Genomic DNA, 18,431 nt, shown 5'->3' on the forward strand with positions numbered 1-18,431 from the left:
GGGCAATTAATGCCAGTGTCCTTTTGTCTGCCTGAAATGTTTTTAAATATGAAGACTCCAAGATGGGTCTCCAAGTTGTGTCTTGCCTGTACAGGTAGGGGAATGGGAGCACCAGCCCTACACCTGTCTCTCATTCACCTCTATATTTCTTATGGCAGTAGTCTAGGAAGCTAATGGCTAGGCAAAAACAGTGGTACTGCACTGTAAAATGTATTTTGCTGTTTTTTAAAGGTTTTCGCCCATCCTAAAGGTGTTTTCTCCCCTTAGATTGGGCCTCCCATTCAATCCAATGGGGTTCGAAAATGTTCGGCGGTTCATTTGGCGAACATCATGAAGTTCACCAAAGATCAGAGAACCAAACTTTGAAAGGTTCGCTCATCTCTATACCGAAGCACATGAGTATTTTGAAAAAGACTTCATTATGCCCAGTTAAATTTAAATTGTGGCGTACGGCCCAGACGTCCAGCTGTCACGGGTTCCAAAATACAGTTATTGTGCATTTTATTGAGAATTTCTTGGGTTGTGGGAAGATGTGCTCTTTACCAATTCTTAGCCATACTCACTCTTACTATTGTAAGAAGAGGAGCTACTATTAAGCATCTTCATATGGGAGTGTATTAAGGCCAAGAGAACGCAAAGCCACGGCCAGGTCCCACGGAACATCCTAGTGAAGAATATACACAATAATGAGCCTGTCTGGCTATGACATCTCCAACATACCCTGGGGGGCTGCGGGATATTTTGTTTCATCTATATGGTGTATAGTACAATCAGTATAATAGTGTCCTGGATACTTCCAAGTGGGTTATGCAGTCAGTTCTAGTACTCAGACTAAAGGTGTTATGGGGGGACCGGCAGATTAGGACCAGGGGGTATATATTCTAATCGCCAGTCGGGGGCCCACCGTGCTCCAGATGACAAAGGAGCTGCTGGCACCTGAGGGTTAGTCGGAGACTATAGAGCTGGATGGCTCTGAGATAACCCAGGAACTCTGGGAACCGGTCACGTGTGTTGGGACACGTCAGACCGGACGACAACCCGATTAGCGTTTTGGTGCACCTAGCGCTACACCAACCACGTGTGCAGGAAACACGTCAGGCCGGGTGGTAACCAGGTAGCGTTGACCGGAAGACTGCCACGAAAGCGCCCTGTCGGCCACGTGTGTAGGACACGTCAGGCCGAGCGGTCCTCCGATTAGCGTTTCTGGCCACCTCTCGACTGGCCACGTGTGTGTAGGACACGTCAGGCCAGATGGGTACACCAGTAGCGTTGACCGGGAAGCCGAGGAGGATAAGGAACACCCTGTTAACTCCACAGGGGTCCTGGGGTACGCTGTCCGTGCGCGTAGGGGGCACAACCGGACAGGTGGCGCAGCAGGTGCGTTGCCCGTGTGCGTAGGGGGCACAATCGGACAGGTGGCGCAGCAGGTGCATTGTCCGTGTGTGTAGGGGGCACAATTGGACAGGTAGCACAGCAGCCGCAGCCCAGTTAACACCACTGGGCTGCTACAGCAAGACTAGAACGGCAGGAGGGAAGCACGGCACCTGACCCTGATGTGCCGAGCCACGAATCTTGGCGTGACAGGCACCGTTCGCCTAACCCTACCTACTGCTTCCCAACAGAGGCTTATGCCGCAATGAGGCTCTAACATGGAGGTGTGCTCTGACTGAGCAAAAGTGAAGACTGCGCACCTCCATGTTGTCTCCAGCCCCTTTTATAACCTGGGTCCGCCCCAAACCCAGGGTGGAACCACCAAGGTCCAATAGCAGAGTGCCATGTCATCAGTGACGTCACATGCGACCTATCCGGAACCGCCACGTCATTGATGACCTCATGGCAGCCACGCCCCAAACACTTCACCAGTCATCGTCCGACGACCAATACTGAGGTGCCAGATCATAGGGGCGGGCCTCTGCGAGCCAGTCCGGAGTTGCCACGTCATCAGGACACCTGACACCCTCTGCCCTGCCACCTCACGGACATGCTCAGTGAGGTCCTTACCGGACCTAGCCTCTGATGCACTAAGTGCCTGAGCATGCTCAGTAGCCTGAGCCACAGGCTTAGAAAGCAGACTATCAGTTTGAGCATGCTCAGTAGGCACATCCCAGAACTTAGACACAGCACGAAGTCCAAGTACCTGTGCAAAGAGGCTGTTAGGGTTAATTGTGGGAGCATGCTCAGTAGCCTGAACTGAGGACTTAGTCTCAGACATAACACAATCAGGCTGAGCATGCTCACTAGGCAAAACACTGGGCTTAGACTCTGGCTGGGGTAAATCGGCGCACGCATGCGCACTAGCCGCCTCTCCACACTTAGACGTGGTGGAAGGAATAGCCAACTGGACGACCCGAGGCACGGCCAAGAACGGCAGCCGGCGCCTGGGCGCAACAGGAACCGCAGCAGGCTGCTTGCGGCTATGGCGGCGCCGGTTCGTAACAAAAGGCTTGTAACCAATCTTCTTCTGCCTAAGCTTGTCCTAAATCCATTTCCTATTTGGAGATAAAAGAAAGAGAAGAGGACCTAGAAGAGAGAGTCATGGCTGCGAGACCCCTTTAGAGAAGTCTTCATAAGGAGACTCAAGGACTCTACTTTCACTCCACTAAGAAGGTGACTAATCTGGGGGTATAGGAAGACCTCCCTTTTGTCAATATTAAAAGTAACGAATAATGCATAAAAGTAGAGTGTTGGGTCGCATAATATCTCCAAGGTTATTTCTACCCTTAGCCATCCAGTCAGCCAAATTTATTGATGGAATAATATAATGGGCCGGTATAGGTAATTTATTTAATCTGATAGGTATTAACAAGGAACCTGTATAATAGGAGATGGGATAGCAAGAGAACTCCTGGAGAACCTCAAGTGCCATAACAGTCAGGACATTTCGGAATAGCCATCTACATGAGCCTCCAGCTCAATCCAGAATTTAGGTGTATCATCATTCCACCAATATCTTAACTCATCCAGGACAGAGGCTTGAGAATAGTTGCGGATATTTGGGCAACTCTGGCCACCCTGGGAAATAGGATGGAAAACTGTTTTTTATAGACATCCTATCTCTCTGGAGTTTCCAAATGAAACTCGTCAGGAGGGATTGGAGTTTTGTGTAGATAAAGGGCAGGGTACGAACATAGTATAATGTTTGGGGAAGGAGCATCATTTTCACTATCGATATATTTCCTATCCAAAAGATAGGGAATTTGGTAAATGTTTAAATATCATTATGAATAATATTAAAGTCGATAAATGAATTGCTTCTAAGTTCTCAATGGCAAAGATTAACAATGTACTGAAATATTGTACAGCAGCCTGCCCAGGCAAAGGCACCATCCCTTCACAGGGAGGATCAGGCAGTAGGAGAAGTGCCCATATTCAGAATTATTGATTTTAATTTGTAGTAACTAGCAGCACCAAAATTATTCAGAACTTGGGAGATTTGGGTTAAGGATTTATGGGGATTAGTGACATATTGGATTATATCATCCATCAATAGACCACTATGGTGATCAGACTTACCTAACCTAATACCAGAAATATTCCACAAGGAACAAATTGGCTGAGCAAAGTGCTTCATTAATAAAGCGAAAATTAAAAGGGATAGTGGGCACCCCTAACACTCTGATGTTCCAATGATGATCCAATGACACTCAAACGATGATCCAACAATACTTTAAAGACGCTCCAACAATGATCCAACGAAGCTCCAACGAAGCATCAACAATACTCCGACGCTCCAATGTCGCTACGCCGATGCTCCAACAATGCTTTAACGACGCTCTAACGACACTCCAATGGTGCTCCAATGATGCGCCAACGACGCTACAACGATGGTTCAACAATGCTCCAACAACGCTTCAATGACGCTCCAATGACGCTACAACACTCTAACAATGCTCGAATGACGCTACAACGACGCTCCAAGAAAATCACTGGAATGGAATAAGAACAGTCTGGGGAAGATGTCTGGATGCATCTCTGACTCCCAGGTCACTGCTGGGAATAATGGTGTCAGAGTATTACACCGCTTTTACGGAGTGACAAAAAAACATACAAAACAGATGATAAAATGGATTTTTCAGGTAAAAAATATTAAGAAACATTTCCTGTATAATGACTCGTATGTAAGGGGAATTAAGGACAAAAAAAATCACCTCCTCCACCCCACAGACATTTCACTGTGTTTTTAAATTTCTCATTGCCGTCAATGTTGAAAAACCTCTTCCATAAGCACTGAAAGAATTGACACGCTGCTTCTTTCACAAACACAGCAGTTTTCCATTTTAGTCAGGGGGCAAAAAACAATCATGTGCATTAGATTTATGAAATCTCCTAGATTTTGCTGGGACTGTATATCCGCTTTTAATTTGCAGAAAACACAACACAGCTATGAAAAAAAAGGCAATAAAAATTCAACATGTGAACATAGTTTTAATGGCTTTGCCATCGCTCACCATACTTCAAGAGGGACTGCAATACACAATGGAAGACTCGTAGAGGAAGGCCTTGGGATACATTTTTTTACAATTGTAAAAAGAGTGGGACTCCTACACTGGTAAAACCTATGCACTAATTGCAAGTATTTAGTGTTTGGACTTGTGGGTGGGTGGCTGGGTATGTCCACCTGCATTCCAAGGCCTGTGGTAGAGATAGTTGGATGCTGCACTGGGACAAGGAAATGGATGTGGTTTCTAATGGTGGTTGCAAATGTGCAAAGATAGTGTCAAGGTGGGAGTCATCTTTGCCTGCATTTTGGAAAGGGGCTTGACCAACATGTAGCACAAGAGAAATGCGCCAGTCTGAGAAACATCTAACTCTTGTCCTGGGATCCTGTTCTTGTGTGGATCTTGTGTTCTGGGGAACAGTTGTTTACCTTTTCCCCTCTGCTCTCCCCCCCCCCCCCCACTGCATCTTCCAGCCCGCTGCAGTGATGCACATTCTTCCACCTTTGAGCAGCTGTCCTCGCTCTGCATGCTGCCTTGCCAGATTGGATCAGTGACTTCATTGTTCACCACCTCGTCTTCCACTTTTGCACTCTGGTCCCCCTCCTGACTTGTTGAATTAGCAACATGACTTTTTGGCAACTGTGTCTCATCATCATCCACCTCTAAAGACAATAATTGCCATTCCCCAATAAAGGTCGACTTCTCACCGTGGCTGCTCAAATATTTGGGCATCATTGTACATGATCTCCTCATGTTCCTCATGAAACATGCAAGGCAAGAGGCCAGAATCAATGCATGTAAGGGTAAAGAGCTCCTCGGAGTGTCCAAGTGTGGTCTCACTTTTCCCCAGGGACTCACCATGGTGGGAGGAAGGAGGATCATGGTCTGGATTATGTGGTAGTAAGACTGAAACAAGTGGAAGACAGGGTGGTGCTGGTAAACAGACTGGAAGCATTATCTACCATGCAGCCCATAGCCTGCTCGCACTGTTCTGGCTTTAACAGTGGTGTCTTGCGCCCCCTGAAAAGTGAGAAAGGAAGCTAGAACAAGATGATAAGTGTGTTTGCTGTGGTCCTGCAGCAGGCCCAGTTTGGCTTGACTCACTGCCATGGCCTCGGTGTGAACCATCATCAACGGGATTTCTACTTTCACATCCTTTACCGCAGGCCTTGTGCATTTTAAATTAGGTATGCAGCTAATAGCGGTATTATTAGGGACTTGAGTAGAATAGTTCTAGGCCTAAAAAGTACTTATGGTTTTATGTTCCAGCAGCAAGGACTGTAAGACAATAACGCCTGTCTAGATGCCTCTAATGCTAAATCAAGACAAAAAAGACTGACTACACTCATCAAATCATCAAACCGACGTGTGAACAGGTGCATGACTGAACATGACATAAAATACAAAAAAAGACAGTTTGCACTCTGATAATGCTAAAGTATGGAAACCATGAATGTGTCAACATGGCCCTGCATTAAATGACATATTTAGCATATATAAATGGCCATTTGTATATCTGCCCAGTTGCCCCTTCATGGCATATCTCGTAACTGGGCACCTACTTTATGCTAACGCCTCTCTCTGGGTTAAAAACCTCCTGTGTATGGGCAAGTAGGAACCAGCTATATAGGATAAGATTACCTGTGGCAACTGGGGGAGGGGTGCACTGTCAGAAGGTACGACCCTCTTAATATAGACAAAAAAGACTGACTGCACTCCTCGATGAGAGAGAGAGGCTTCAGCATAGCGTTGGGTACCCAGTTACGAGATATGCCGTGAAGGGGCAACTGGGCAGATATACAAATGGCCATTTATATATGCTAAATATCTCATTTTTCTTAGATTTTCCTTAGCAGTAATGCAGGTCCATGTTCACACATTCATGGGTTCCATACTTTAGCATTATCAGAGTGCAAACTGTCTTTTTTGTATTTTATGTCATGTTCAGTTATGCACCGGTTGGTCGAGGAGTGCAGTCAGTCTTTTTTGTCTATATTAAGAGGGTCATACCTTCTGACCGTGCACCCCTCCCCCAGTTGCCACAGGTAATCTTATCCTATATAGCAGGTTCCTACTTGCCCATACACAGGAGGTTTTTAACCCAGAGAGAGGCTTCAGCATAGTGTAGGTACCCAGTTACGAGATATGCCGTGAAGGGGTAACTGGGCAGATATACAAATGGCTATATATATATATATATATATATATATATATATATATATATATATATATATATATATATATATATATATATATATATATGCTAAATAGCTCATTTTTCTTAGATTTTTCTAATGCTAAATCAGCCATTCTCTAGTAGCTTTCCCTACACTAAATGCAGCTAATATAGGTATTATTAGAGAATAGAATATATTTCTTACGAGGCAGCAGCATGCTGGGTAAGGCTAGAATTGCTGCCTATAACCCCATCATCCCTTCTCCTGCAGCTTTCTCTACACTTAATGCAGCTAATATCGGTGTTATTAGAGGGTAGAATAGATTTTTTACATTGCAGCAGCAGCACGCTGTGTAAGGCTAGCATCCCTGCCTACAGGCCTCTAATACACTATCCCTACTTTGCAGCTTGCCCTACACTAAATGCAGCTAACAGTGGTAATATTAGAAAATGCAATAGATTTTTTGTTACAGCAGTGCGCTGGTAAGGATAGAATCACTCTAATACACTGTCCCTTCTCCAGCAGAATCTGTCCCTAGTCTCTGCACTATTTCTGGGTAAAGTGCAGAAAACATGGCATCTCTGGGTCTTCTAAAGATACGATGTGTCCGACGAATCACAGTAATGTCAGTAGCCAAGATGGATACGGAACAGGGGCAGACATATCATTGATGCAACCTGTGCAGCCAAACAGGGGCCCAAGAAGGGGCCTATTTCCACCTCCAAAAATGGTAGAATTGTGCATTACGAGGAGCTATTGGACTGTAAAGGGCCCATATTTTATCTTGCACAGTGACCCTTTTCTGTCTGTGACCTCCAGTGATACGGCATTACCATGATTGGCAGCAATCCCGCATATTTAGTGGCTGATAAAAAGCCGGGAAATCTTCGTGGTGGGGACTGGAACACGGCGCCCGAGGAGCAGAATGCTGGATCGAGTACTGGGCTTCTCGAGCACATTGATCCTCGATCGAGTATCGAGCAGTGCCGAGAACACTCACTCATCACAATTAACGGAGACTATTTGGAAATTTACTTAACTTTGTGTGGCGCCCTGGACAAGCCAGGACGTCACAAGCACTACACCAACACACCCCACACTCCCGGTCAGGCACACCAAAGTCAAACAAAAACCCTTGTTGCCTTCCTCCAGGGGCTGATGTCCACACCAGGGGGTGGGCCAGGCGGTTGGTTCCGCCCACCGAGGAGTTCACAGTCCTGGAGGCGGGAAAAGCAGTCTAGAGATGAGCTTTGCAAGTAAAAAGTGAGAGGAGAAGAGTGGCAAAAGAGCAGCCTGAAGTTGGTCCGGGTGTGTCGCCCGAACGGTACAGCAAGGTTGGCAGATGGTGGTGACCGTCTGCAGGAGAGGCCTATTGGAGCTAGCCGTAAGGACCGTGGACGGGCGGTGGCCCGGCGGTACCGGACCGGTACGCAAAGAGAAGCCAGCACCATCCAGCAGGGGCTTACGGACCCCGACAAGGCTAGGAGTCGTCGTTGAATTTGTCAAATCCGTTAGCGAAGGGAACCTCCTGGGTTTCCCAGCAGCCAAGTCCCGATAGAAGGCAACAGTCCAACCGTTAGACGGAAACACAGTCACCGCCAATGCTAAAGTTCCCAGGGCCAGAGCCTGCGGGCAAAAGGGGCTCCTTCAGCACCCATCCAAGCTGGGGAGCGGGTCAACGGTGGGAACCCATTGGAACCGTACACACTACACAGGTGCAGGGAAAGGCAGTCACCATCAACCTGCTGGGAAAAACAACACCGCAGCCGTCTGTGGGACCCGTCCATCCAGCCGTTTGTTTTACCGGAGACTCTGTGTTCATCATTGGCTGAGTGAGTATCACCGTGCCGTGCGGCACAGCGCTGCCCCTCACCAGGGCCCGTAACCCGCCTGCCATTCCTCCCTACCCCCTCACCGGGCCCCGGGACAACAAACCCCCTACCCACGGAGGGGAGAACTAGCATCCAGGCTGCTCCCTGTCATCGCTCCCGGGATCCCCGTCCAGAGCAGCGATGGTGTCACCAATCTCACCACAACCGTGGGTGGCGTCACGGACAATATCCCTAAACCAAACCACCCCCCCTTTCACTCACGGGCGAGGAACGCCGCTCGAGTCCCCGGGATCCGGCCCACCGCTCGAGCCACCACCGAGCAGCAGCAGCCGGACCCGAGCAGTGGGAGAGCGCAGCGTCCCCTCCTCCGCCCGCGACATTTGCATTTAGGAAACAAATATGTAATTAAGAACAATAAAACAATCTTTTGCAGAAACAAAACCAATAATGTGGAGGAGCCGTCTTACCCTTATATCAGCTGCTGGATTCCGTTTTCAACTGGTAAATATCCTAATTGGAGTTTACAGCGAGCTTCAACTATTGTTAATCAAATTCCATGGGAATAACTTTTGTTAAATAAAAATAAGTAAAAAAAAATCTACTAAAAATAATAAGTTTTTTCATCTACATACAGCCTACAATACAGTGAGGTGGTGATAATTATCAAAAAATATCTCCCCATATTAGAGCAGGATAATAAAGTGAGAGAAATTTAAAAAAAACATCAAATCATGTTCATTTCAAAAAAAGTGCCGTCCATTGGCCGCTTCCTATCACCGAGCCTGTTTGATGAAAATCTAAAAACCAGCTCAAAAACATGGTTAGAATTAAAAGGTTTTTATAAATGTGGAGCAAAAATTTGCAAATGCGGCACTTCTACAGTCAATAAAAAACCCCTTTCATTCCACTGTTAATAATAAAGTGTATAACATTCACAGCTTCATTAATTGCATTTCGGATGATGTCGTATACTGCATTCATTACAGCATATATGATCTGCAATATATAGGTTGCACATCCTGCGCATTCAAAGTCCGCATAAGAAAACCCTTATCCGATATTGCAAATTTAAATGCTTTGAAAGTTTCTGCTGCATCTAACCATTTAATTCAACAACATAATAGAAAGGGCGGAGCATTGCCCACCCCCTCCCCCTGGGGCATTTGCGGAGGCCGTCATGACACTGATTGGTGGGGAGGTCAGGGTGTCATGGGTGGGGGAGAGGGGGTGAGTGCAATTTTGAAATAAAGAAACAGCCAGGGGGGAGGAGCGGCACTTTTTCCGCTCCTGGGACAGAAGGAAGAGTCCACATCACTTACCTGAGGCTATGGAATCCGTGGACCAGCTCCTGGAGCGGCTTAGAGTGGCTGCTGGTGACCGTCCTCCTGGGTGGCTCCAGGCAACTGTTGCTGGGATCATCGGCGGGAGTCTGGAGGTGGACGGAGCAGTTATCTCCTGAACTTACTCCCCGGGCCCAGCGGCGCCGCAGAAGACCCTCCAGGGACCCTCCAGGCCGTGCGCCCCGTGCAAAGAAGTCCAGCAGGCCCTGGTCTGGGAGGAATTCTAACGTGCGGCTGGGCCCAGCGGCAGTTAGCAGACCTCCGCTGGAGTTGGGGGCGGGGCTGTGTCAGCAATGGATGTCGGCGCTGCGGCGGGGCACTCTGGCGATGTGCCCACCGAGCGCCCTGAGCTCCGTCAGCAGAGTAGGCTGGATGAGCGGGTGGGCCCCAGCAGAGGGGGCGGAGCGAGATGGCTGGAATCAGTAGTGCACCAGGCCTGGTGTGCAAGGCCTATATCAGCAGAGGCCCGGAATGAAGAAGGGGCCCCGTGGAATGGCAATGGGGAGCGCAGGGCAGGGAGGAAGGCAGGCAGCTCTCTGGTGCAGCCAGCTGGCTGGGCGACCGTCTGCTGCAGGACATGCGACCAGAGGGATCTTCCGGCTTTGTGGCGGCAAGGGGAGTTGGATGGGAGGAGCCAAGACGCTATAGAGCAGCTGGATGGACGTCTGGAGTCAGGTGGTCCGGCTGGCGGGTTTTCTACCCTGGTGCAGCCTGGTGAGTATGCTTCTGTCATGTTTGTCTTCTCAGTTTTGTCAGGACTAGAATGCAGGGGGGGGTAGGTCAAACGGGGTTTAGTCAGGGGTACTGATAGGTGCTGGGGGGTATGTGTCGGGAGGTGGGGAGTTGGGAGAGCTGATAGGTTGCGTTCGTATGTTGCTGGAGAGGATTGGGGGGCCATGGGAACCCCCAGCGCCTGTGGGGGCTTGGGATAATCCGCCTGCACTGGGGGTTAGTGAGCCTGCGGTTGTGGATATTTCTCCCCCGGTGTCGGTTCAGACGGAAAAGAATAAGGAGGCAAGGATTCATTTAGATGATCGGGCGCATGGGGAGGTTTACGTCTGTTTTGAGGGACCCCTAGGTTCTCATCTTAAGAAGGAGGTGAGGGAAAAGATCTGGAAGGATGAATATGTCAAGATTTTTTACCTCCTTCCCTTGGCAAAATTTAATTTGGACAAAGGGAAAAAGGATGATAGCAAGAAGGAGGATGAGGAGAAGCGGCGGTGGCGTTTGATCCCTTAGACGTTTAATAATTGGTTACAAGCCTTCGCAATTTTGGCGAGTGTGATTGGCGAAAAGGCGCCGGAGAATTGTTCTCATTTGTTTTGCTACATTGATTCAATTGGCGAGGCCTACAGGGTGTATGGGGGACAGACTTGGCTTGGGTATGACGAACAGTTTCGTCAGAGGAAGGCCGTACGTCCATCTGTAAGACGGGATCAAAAAGATATAGAGTTGTGGTTGCGGGTTATGGCACCATTTAGGTATGGCCAGCCCTTTCAAGTCGGGGCCGGGTCTGTCGGCCAGTTTGGAATGCAGGGTGCCAGTAGTTTACCGGGTCAGGTGGGATCGCAGAAGCCCGGTGTGTGCTGGCAATTCAATGAGGGGCAATGTAAGTTTGGGGCCACCTGTCGTTTTAAGCACCTCTGCACCCATTGTAACGGGACATCACATGGAGCGGCTAAGTGCTTTAAGAAAGGCAAATCCAAGCCCGGTACCTATCATACCCAAGGGTCTGACGCCGGTGAGCTTGGTTGCGATGCTTCCGTACCTAAATAGGTACCCGGATAAGGAAAAAGCTGAAGTGTTGCGGTTGGGTTTTGGGGAGGGTTTCAGAATTCCGGCCCCCGTTTTTGAAGTTTCGGGGGCAACTAGGAATCTTCTGTCAGCGTACCAGCATTCTGCGGTCGTGGCGGGAAAATTAGGTAAGGAAGTGGCTTTGGGGAGGATGGCGGGCCCGTTCTGGGCCCCTCCTTTTCCCGATTTGGTGGTCTCGCCGTTGGGGGTGGTGCCGAAAAAGGAGCCAGGGAAATTTCGGCTGATTCACCATTTGTCTCATCCAAGAGGCAAGTCGGTGAATGATGGGATATCGGCTGAACTGTGTTCGGTGGTATATAAGTCATTCGATGATTCTACAAAGTGGGTAAAAAGATGTGGGAAGGGGGCGCTGATGGCTAAGACGGATATTGAATCAGCTTTTCGTCTCTTGCCAGTGCATCCAGATTGTGTTCGGTTGTTGGGTTGTTTTTGGGAGGGGGATTATTTTGTAGATCGCTGTTTGCCCATGGGGTGTTCGATCTTGTGGGCATTTTTTGAAACTTCTAGTTCTTTTTTGCAATGGGTTGTTCAGGATGTTTCGGGTTTGTCAGCATTGGTACATTACCTGGATGATTTTTTGTGTGTAGGTCCTGCTGATTCAGCGCAGTGTGGTGGGATTTTAGCGACTATTGAGTGGGTTTCGGGTCGCATTGTGGTGCCTTTAGCACCTGAAAAAACAGTGGGGCCAACTACTTGCATAAGTTTTCTGGGTATTGTGATTGATTCTGTGACCTGGGAAGTTCGGCTTCCCGAGGACAAGGTCACCGCACTGAAGGATGAAGTAGCAAGGGCACGGTGGGTAAAGAAGTTGCAATTAAGGGAGGTTCAGTCCCTACTGGGAAAACTTAACTTTGCTTGTCGGGTGATGCCAATGGGCCGAATTTTTTCGCGACGACTTGCTAGTGCCACGGCGGGGGTGCTCGCGCCGCACCATTACATTTGTTTATCGGTGGAACACAGAGCGGACTTAGCAGTTTGGGGACAGTTTTTGGAACAATACAATGGTCGTTCTCTGCTGATGGATGATGTAGTGGACAATTTTGATTTGGAGTTGTTCACGGATGCGGCAGGCAGCTCGGGTTTTGGGGCTTTCTTCCAGGGTCAGTGGTGTGCGGATCGATGGCCAGACAAGTGGACAGCTGAAGGCTTGACGAGAAATGTGGCGCTATTGGAAATTTTTCCGATATTGGTGGCGCTTCATCTTTGGAGAGACCAGTTGGCGAACAAGAAGATTCGTTTTAAATGTGACAATATGAGGGTGGTGTTGGTAATTAATAAGTTTTCGGCGTCCTCTCCTCCAGTTGTTCAGGTGTTACGGGAGCTGGTGTTGGTTTGTTTGAAAATCAATGCGTGCGTCATGGCAGCCCATGTGCCAGGAGTAAAGAACCTAATAGCCAATTCCCTCTCTCGTTTTCAGTGGGATCGGTTCCGGGTTTGCGCGCCAGAGGCAGAGGCCAGCAGCTTGGAGTGCCCAGCACAGCTTTGGAACGTGGCCTTCAGGCAGCAAGACCACTGATTCGGGCTTCCTTGTCTAGTAACACATGGACAGCGTATCAGGCAGCATGGGTTCTTTGGGAGCAGTGGTTGCATGGTTTCGGATTTTCTGAGGAGGATCAGTTGGGAGTATTGTTGGAAAGGTTGGGGAGGTAGCGGTTGCAGGGTGGTCTTTTGAAAAGGTAAATCGCTTTATTGCAGGTTTAGCATTTGGTTTTCGGTTGCGAGGTTTACGGGATTTGACTAAGAGTTTTTGGGTTGTCCACACTTTGAAGGGGTTTGGTAAAAGACGCAAGCCGCAGGATGGTAGACTGCCTGTGTCATTTAGCTTATTGGAGTGGTTGAGTAGGGCATTGCGGGGGGTTTGTATATCTCCGTTTGAGGTGAGTTTGTTTAGGTTAGCATTTTCCTTGGCGTTTTTTGGGGCTCTGCAGGGTGGTGGAATTGGTATCGCCCAGTATGACGTCCGCCGGGGGCCTGGGTCGTGGTGACATTATCGCTGTGGAAAACTGAATCAAATTTTGGATTAGGAAATCCAAAACAGATCAAAGAGGCGTGGGCAGACTAGTTTGTTTGGGGGTGGTTGTGGCATCCGATGTGCCCGTATAAGTGTCTTGGGAATTTTGAACAGATCCGTCCGAATGTGGATGGCCCCTTGTTATGTCATGAGGATGGGTCTTTTTTATCTAGATACCAATTTGTGAGTGTTTTTGGGGTGTGTTTAAAGTTGTTGGGGTTAGATCCGAGGTCTTTCGCGTCACATTCTTTTCGCATTGTGGCAGCGACAGAGGTCACTGTGTGGTTTGCCGGAAGAGACAGTTAAGCAGATTGGTAGGTGGAAGTCGCAGCATTTTAAGTTGTATGTCCGCCCCCAGGCGGTCGTCGGCAAATGAGCTGGGGGTGCTTCAATAGCAGCAGGAAGGGGGGGATAGGTGGGTGGAAGGTGTGTATTTCAAGTTGGGTTTGTAATGGAACTAAATGATGTTGTTTGTTTGTGCATTTTGTATTGCAGAAACGCCCCCTCCCCCCCTTATCTGGTTTGGATCCTGGGCCATTCTTACGTGTACTGGGGAGCCTGGCGAGCGGATGCGAGAAGAAACGGAAGACAACTATGTTTTGAAAGGGATATAGCTCTCGTTCGATGGCTTGGGTTTAGGGGTTTGGGGTGGAACAGGGTATTGCAAGAGGTGCATAGGTATGTCCGTTTAGACAAGCCTCCTGATGACGTTTTGGTTTTACATGTCTGGGGAAATGATCTGGGGGAGCGTTCTTTTCGAATTTTGGTCTGAGATGGTCGCGAGAAGGAGTTGGCGAAAAGCGCGGTCGGTTGACAGGTTGAACAAGGCGTGGGCGAAAGTGAATAGGGCGATTTCTAAGTTTGTTATTCAGAACAGGGGAGTTTCAATACGGCATGTTGAGTTGGAAAGGACGGAAGAGGAATTTTGGTTGTTAGACGGGGTACACTTGAATGTGGTGGGGATCGATTTGTGGGCCCTCGGCCTGCAGGGAGGTATTGAGAGGGCTCTGCGGTTGCGGGGGGTCTCAGGCACTTAAAGGATATCAAGGTGCCGTCGTTGTGGCAGGTTTATTGGTGGGTCCTTGAAGTTGGTTTAAAAATTGGTGTGGGGAATCCATCCGGGTATGGATGCCCTCATTGGCAGAATGGCTGGTCACCTGGTGATTTTGGGGTGTATCCCGACGGGGTATATTGGGGCCCCTGTGGGTGTGCTGGGGGGGTTAACGGAGGATTAACCCTTACCGTTTGGTGCTCCTGAGCCAGTGTGGGTAACGGCTGGGAGCAAGTTAGTTTTATGGTTCAGTTGTAGGAATCACCAGGGTTTGTAGCTTCAAGACCTTACCATATTTGCAATTTTAGTTATGTATTTTGTTTAATAAATGGCTGCTATGGCCAAAATTATCCAAAGAAAAATTGGTGTCCATGTAATTATTTTAGATAAGAAATGGGAATGGAGGGGTGGGGTATGAAAAGAAGACCGGAGTCAACAATTCCAGGGTCAAGAAATACAGAGGGATTCACCTTTTATGGTATTGAAAAAATAATGACTCCAACTTGTGGTGGTGATAGAAAGAATTTTATTCAATAGAGAATCTAAATGGATTTTCACATTAGACAGACGTTTCCCTACAGGGTTGAATCTCAGATATCATCTTATCACTTGTTATTAGCGAAAATCACGTTTTTTGTTGTTTTGTTTTTTTTTGTTGTTTTTTTTCCAGATTATTTTATTTATAAAATGATATATATATATAATGACATCTGGGTAGGAACATGCATTTGATCTTCTCTCTTATATGTCCATAATTATTTATTGATGCATTCTATATAACTACTCCTCTAATTTAATACACTCGTGATTATGTACGTTTTTCCTCGTGTATACAGTTATGTATTCAGTTACCATTCAGGAGTTGGTGTTTTTATGGTTCTCTCCTTTTGTTGTTTTTTATTTTTAACCCCAGCAAATTTAGTGTTCTACACCTTATACTAACTAAAAAAAACAAAAATACTAACTGCGTAATAGAATTAATGAAGCTAAGCATAGTGGGGCTCATTCGTATGCCATCTTGGAGAGCAATACTGTTCAGGCAGGATGAAGGCTTGTATGCCGGAACTAGTCTCCTGTTTTGTCACTGCTGTTCTTGCTGGATTTTTTAATATTTTTTCAATAAAATTGCATGATTTTACTCACATCTTCTGGTTACTGAGTAACACCACTGGATTTGCTTCTTTCACATGAATCTTTTGCAGAGGTATACAAGGTATACATAGCATTGAAGTAGGGGCAATAACCGCGCAGGCGCAGAGAAACATTTGTGAGAGTTATTTTCGCCAAATATACTTGGAAATAACAGGTGAGGTGGGTTATGGGTAGTTGCTGGTATCTTCTGGTCACTCCTGGTATTTTTCACTGGTGGGCGCCTCATGTAACGCTTGGCATGAGTGTAATGGGCTTCCAAGGTGCGGCATCTAAGAAACCCCGACCTAAAATTCACATTGACCTTCCGCACAATTTTAGAAATAACTTGTGAATGGCTAGCTTATTTTTAATGGTTGTGCGGATCCATCCAAACACATCTGTGAAGGAGAAAGATGGATGATGAGATTATGAGGTTTGTGAGATTATGAGGTGTTGGTGGGAGAATCCATGACGTTACATCTCGATTGTGTCCTCCCACAATGCCGGCAGGAGTCCATATCTAGGAAGACTCCATATAATTGGAGAGATGATAAATGGACACAATATCTGGAGTGACCTCCTTCCTCATCCATGCGGACCACCTCACATTACACATCATACAGTACAAAGTCCTCCATTGTGGTCACTACCTCTCTATCTGAGGTTTCTTTGTGACACCTGATATCTGAGGGCCCTAAATCCTCCCCGTAACAGGAGAACATAGAGTCATAGGATGACAAAGCATGGTGACTGCACCAAGAGAAAAATGATAAGTCTTTATTGTGGAGATATGATGACTTATGCAATCAGAAAGTCTTGCTAGATGCATCACATCAGCAGCCCCTTACTGTGTGACTTTATAATGTTCATCATAAAAGAGGGTCTCCCCATATTACTCTCTGACCTTCCACCTCCCCTGTAATGGACGAGCCTCTCCAGTCTCCTGCCCCCTGTAATGGACGAGCCTCTCCAGTCTCCTGCCCCCTGTAATGGACGAGCCTCTCCAGTCTCCTGCCCCCTGTAATGAACGAGCCTCTCCAGTCTCCTGCCCCCTGTAATGGACGAGCCTCTCCAGTCTCCTGCCCCCTGTAATGAACGAGCCTCTCCAGTCTCCTCTCCCCTGTAATGGACGAGCCTCTCCAGTCTCCTGCCCCCTGTAATGGACGAGCCTCTCCAGTCTCCTGTCCCCTGTAATGGACGAGCCTCTCCAGTCTCCTGCCCCCTGTAATGGATGAGCCTCTCCAGTCTCCTACCCCTGTAATGGACGAGCCTCTCCAGTCTCCTGTCCCCTGTAATGAACGAGCCTCTCCAGTCTCCTGCCCCCTGTAATGGATGAGCCTCTCCAGTCTCCTGCCCCCTGTAATGGACGAGCCTCTCCAGTCTCCTGCCCCCTGTAATGGATGAGCCTCTCCAGTCTCCTGTCCCCTGTAATGGATGAGCCTCTCCAGTCTCCTGCCCCCTGTAATGGACGAGCCTCTCCAGTCTCCTGCCCCCTGTAATGGATGAGCCTCTCCAGTCTCCTGTCCCCTGTAATGGACGAGCCTCTCCAGTCTCCTGCCCCCTGTAATGGACGAGCCTCTCCAGTCTCCTGCCCCCTGTAATGGATGAGCCTCTCCAGTCCCTGCCCCCTGTAATGGATGAGCCTCTCCAGTCTCCTGTCCCCTGTAATGGACGAGCCTCTCCAGTCTCCTGCCCCCTGTAATGGACGAGCCTCTCCAGTCTCCTGCCCCCTGTAATGGACGAGCCTCTCCAGTCTCCTGCCTCCTGTAATGGACGAGCCTCTCCAGTCCCTGCCCCCTGTAATGGATGAGCCTCTCCAGTCTCCTGCCCCCTGTAATGGACGAGCCTCTCCAGTCTCCTGCCCCCTGTAATGGACGAGCCTCTCCAGTCTCCTGTCCCCTGTAATGGACGAGCCTCTCCAGTCTCCTGTCCCCTGTAATGGATGAGCCTCTCCAGTCTCCTGTCCCCTGTAATGGACGAGCCTCTCCAGTCTCCTGCCCCCTGTAATGGATGAGCCTCTCCAGTCCCTGCCCCCTGTAATGGATGAGCCTCTCCAGTCTCCTGTCCCCTGTAATGGACGAGCCTCTCCAGTCTCCTGTCCCCTGTAATGGATGAGCCTCTCCAGTCTCCTGTCCCCTGTAATGGACGAGCCTCTCCAGTCTCCTGCCCCCTGTAATGGATGAGCCTCTCCAGTCCCTGCCCCCTGTAATGGATGAGCCTCCCCAGTCTCCTGTCCCCTGTAATGGACGAGCCTCTCCAGTCTCCTGCCCCCTGTAATGGACGAGCCTCTCCAGTCTCCTGCCCCCTGTAATGGACGAGCCTCTCCAGTCTCCTGCCCCCTGTAATGGATGAGCCTCTCCAGTCTCCTGCCCCCTGTAATGAACGAGCCTCTCCAGTCTCCTGCCCCCTGTAATGAACGAGCCTCTCCAGTCTCCTGCCCCCTGTAATGAACGAGCCTCTCCAGTCTCCTGCCCCCTGTAATGGACGAGCCTCTCCAGTCTCCTGCCCCCTGTAATGGACGAGCCTCTCCAGTCTCCTGCCCCCTGTAATGGACGAGCCTCTCCAGTCTCCTGCCCCCTGTAATGGATGAGCCTCTCCAGTCTCCTGCCCCCTGTAATGGATGAGCCTCTCCAGT

General features: G+C 48.7%; 1 protein-coding gene across 1 annotated transcript in view; it reads left to right on the plus strand.

Annotated features, from left to right (window-relative positions):
• The first annotated feature begins 12,855 nt into the window (after window positions 1-12,855).
• Window positions 12,856-18,431, plus strand: part of LOC142266593 (tyrosinase-like) — a 132,731-nt gene continuing 127,155 nt past the window's right edge. Inside the window, exon 1 of the mRNA XM_075332312.1 lies at window positions 12,856-12,933. Within this exon, the coding sequence (XP_075188427.1) occupies window positions 12,856-12,933 (78 nt within the window). The remainder of the gene's footprint in view (window positions 12,934-18,431) is intronic.

The sequence above is a fragment of the Anomaloglossus baeobatrachus genome, chromosome 1 (genome assembly GCF_048569485.1).
Source record: "Anomaloglossus baeobatrachus isolate aAnoBae1 chromosome 1, aAnoBae1.hap1, whole genome shotgun sequence".
Lineage (NCBI taxonomy): Eukaryota > Metazoa > Chordata > Amphibia > Anura > Aromobatidae > Anomaloglossus > Anomaloglossus baeobatrachus.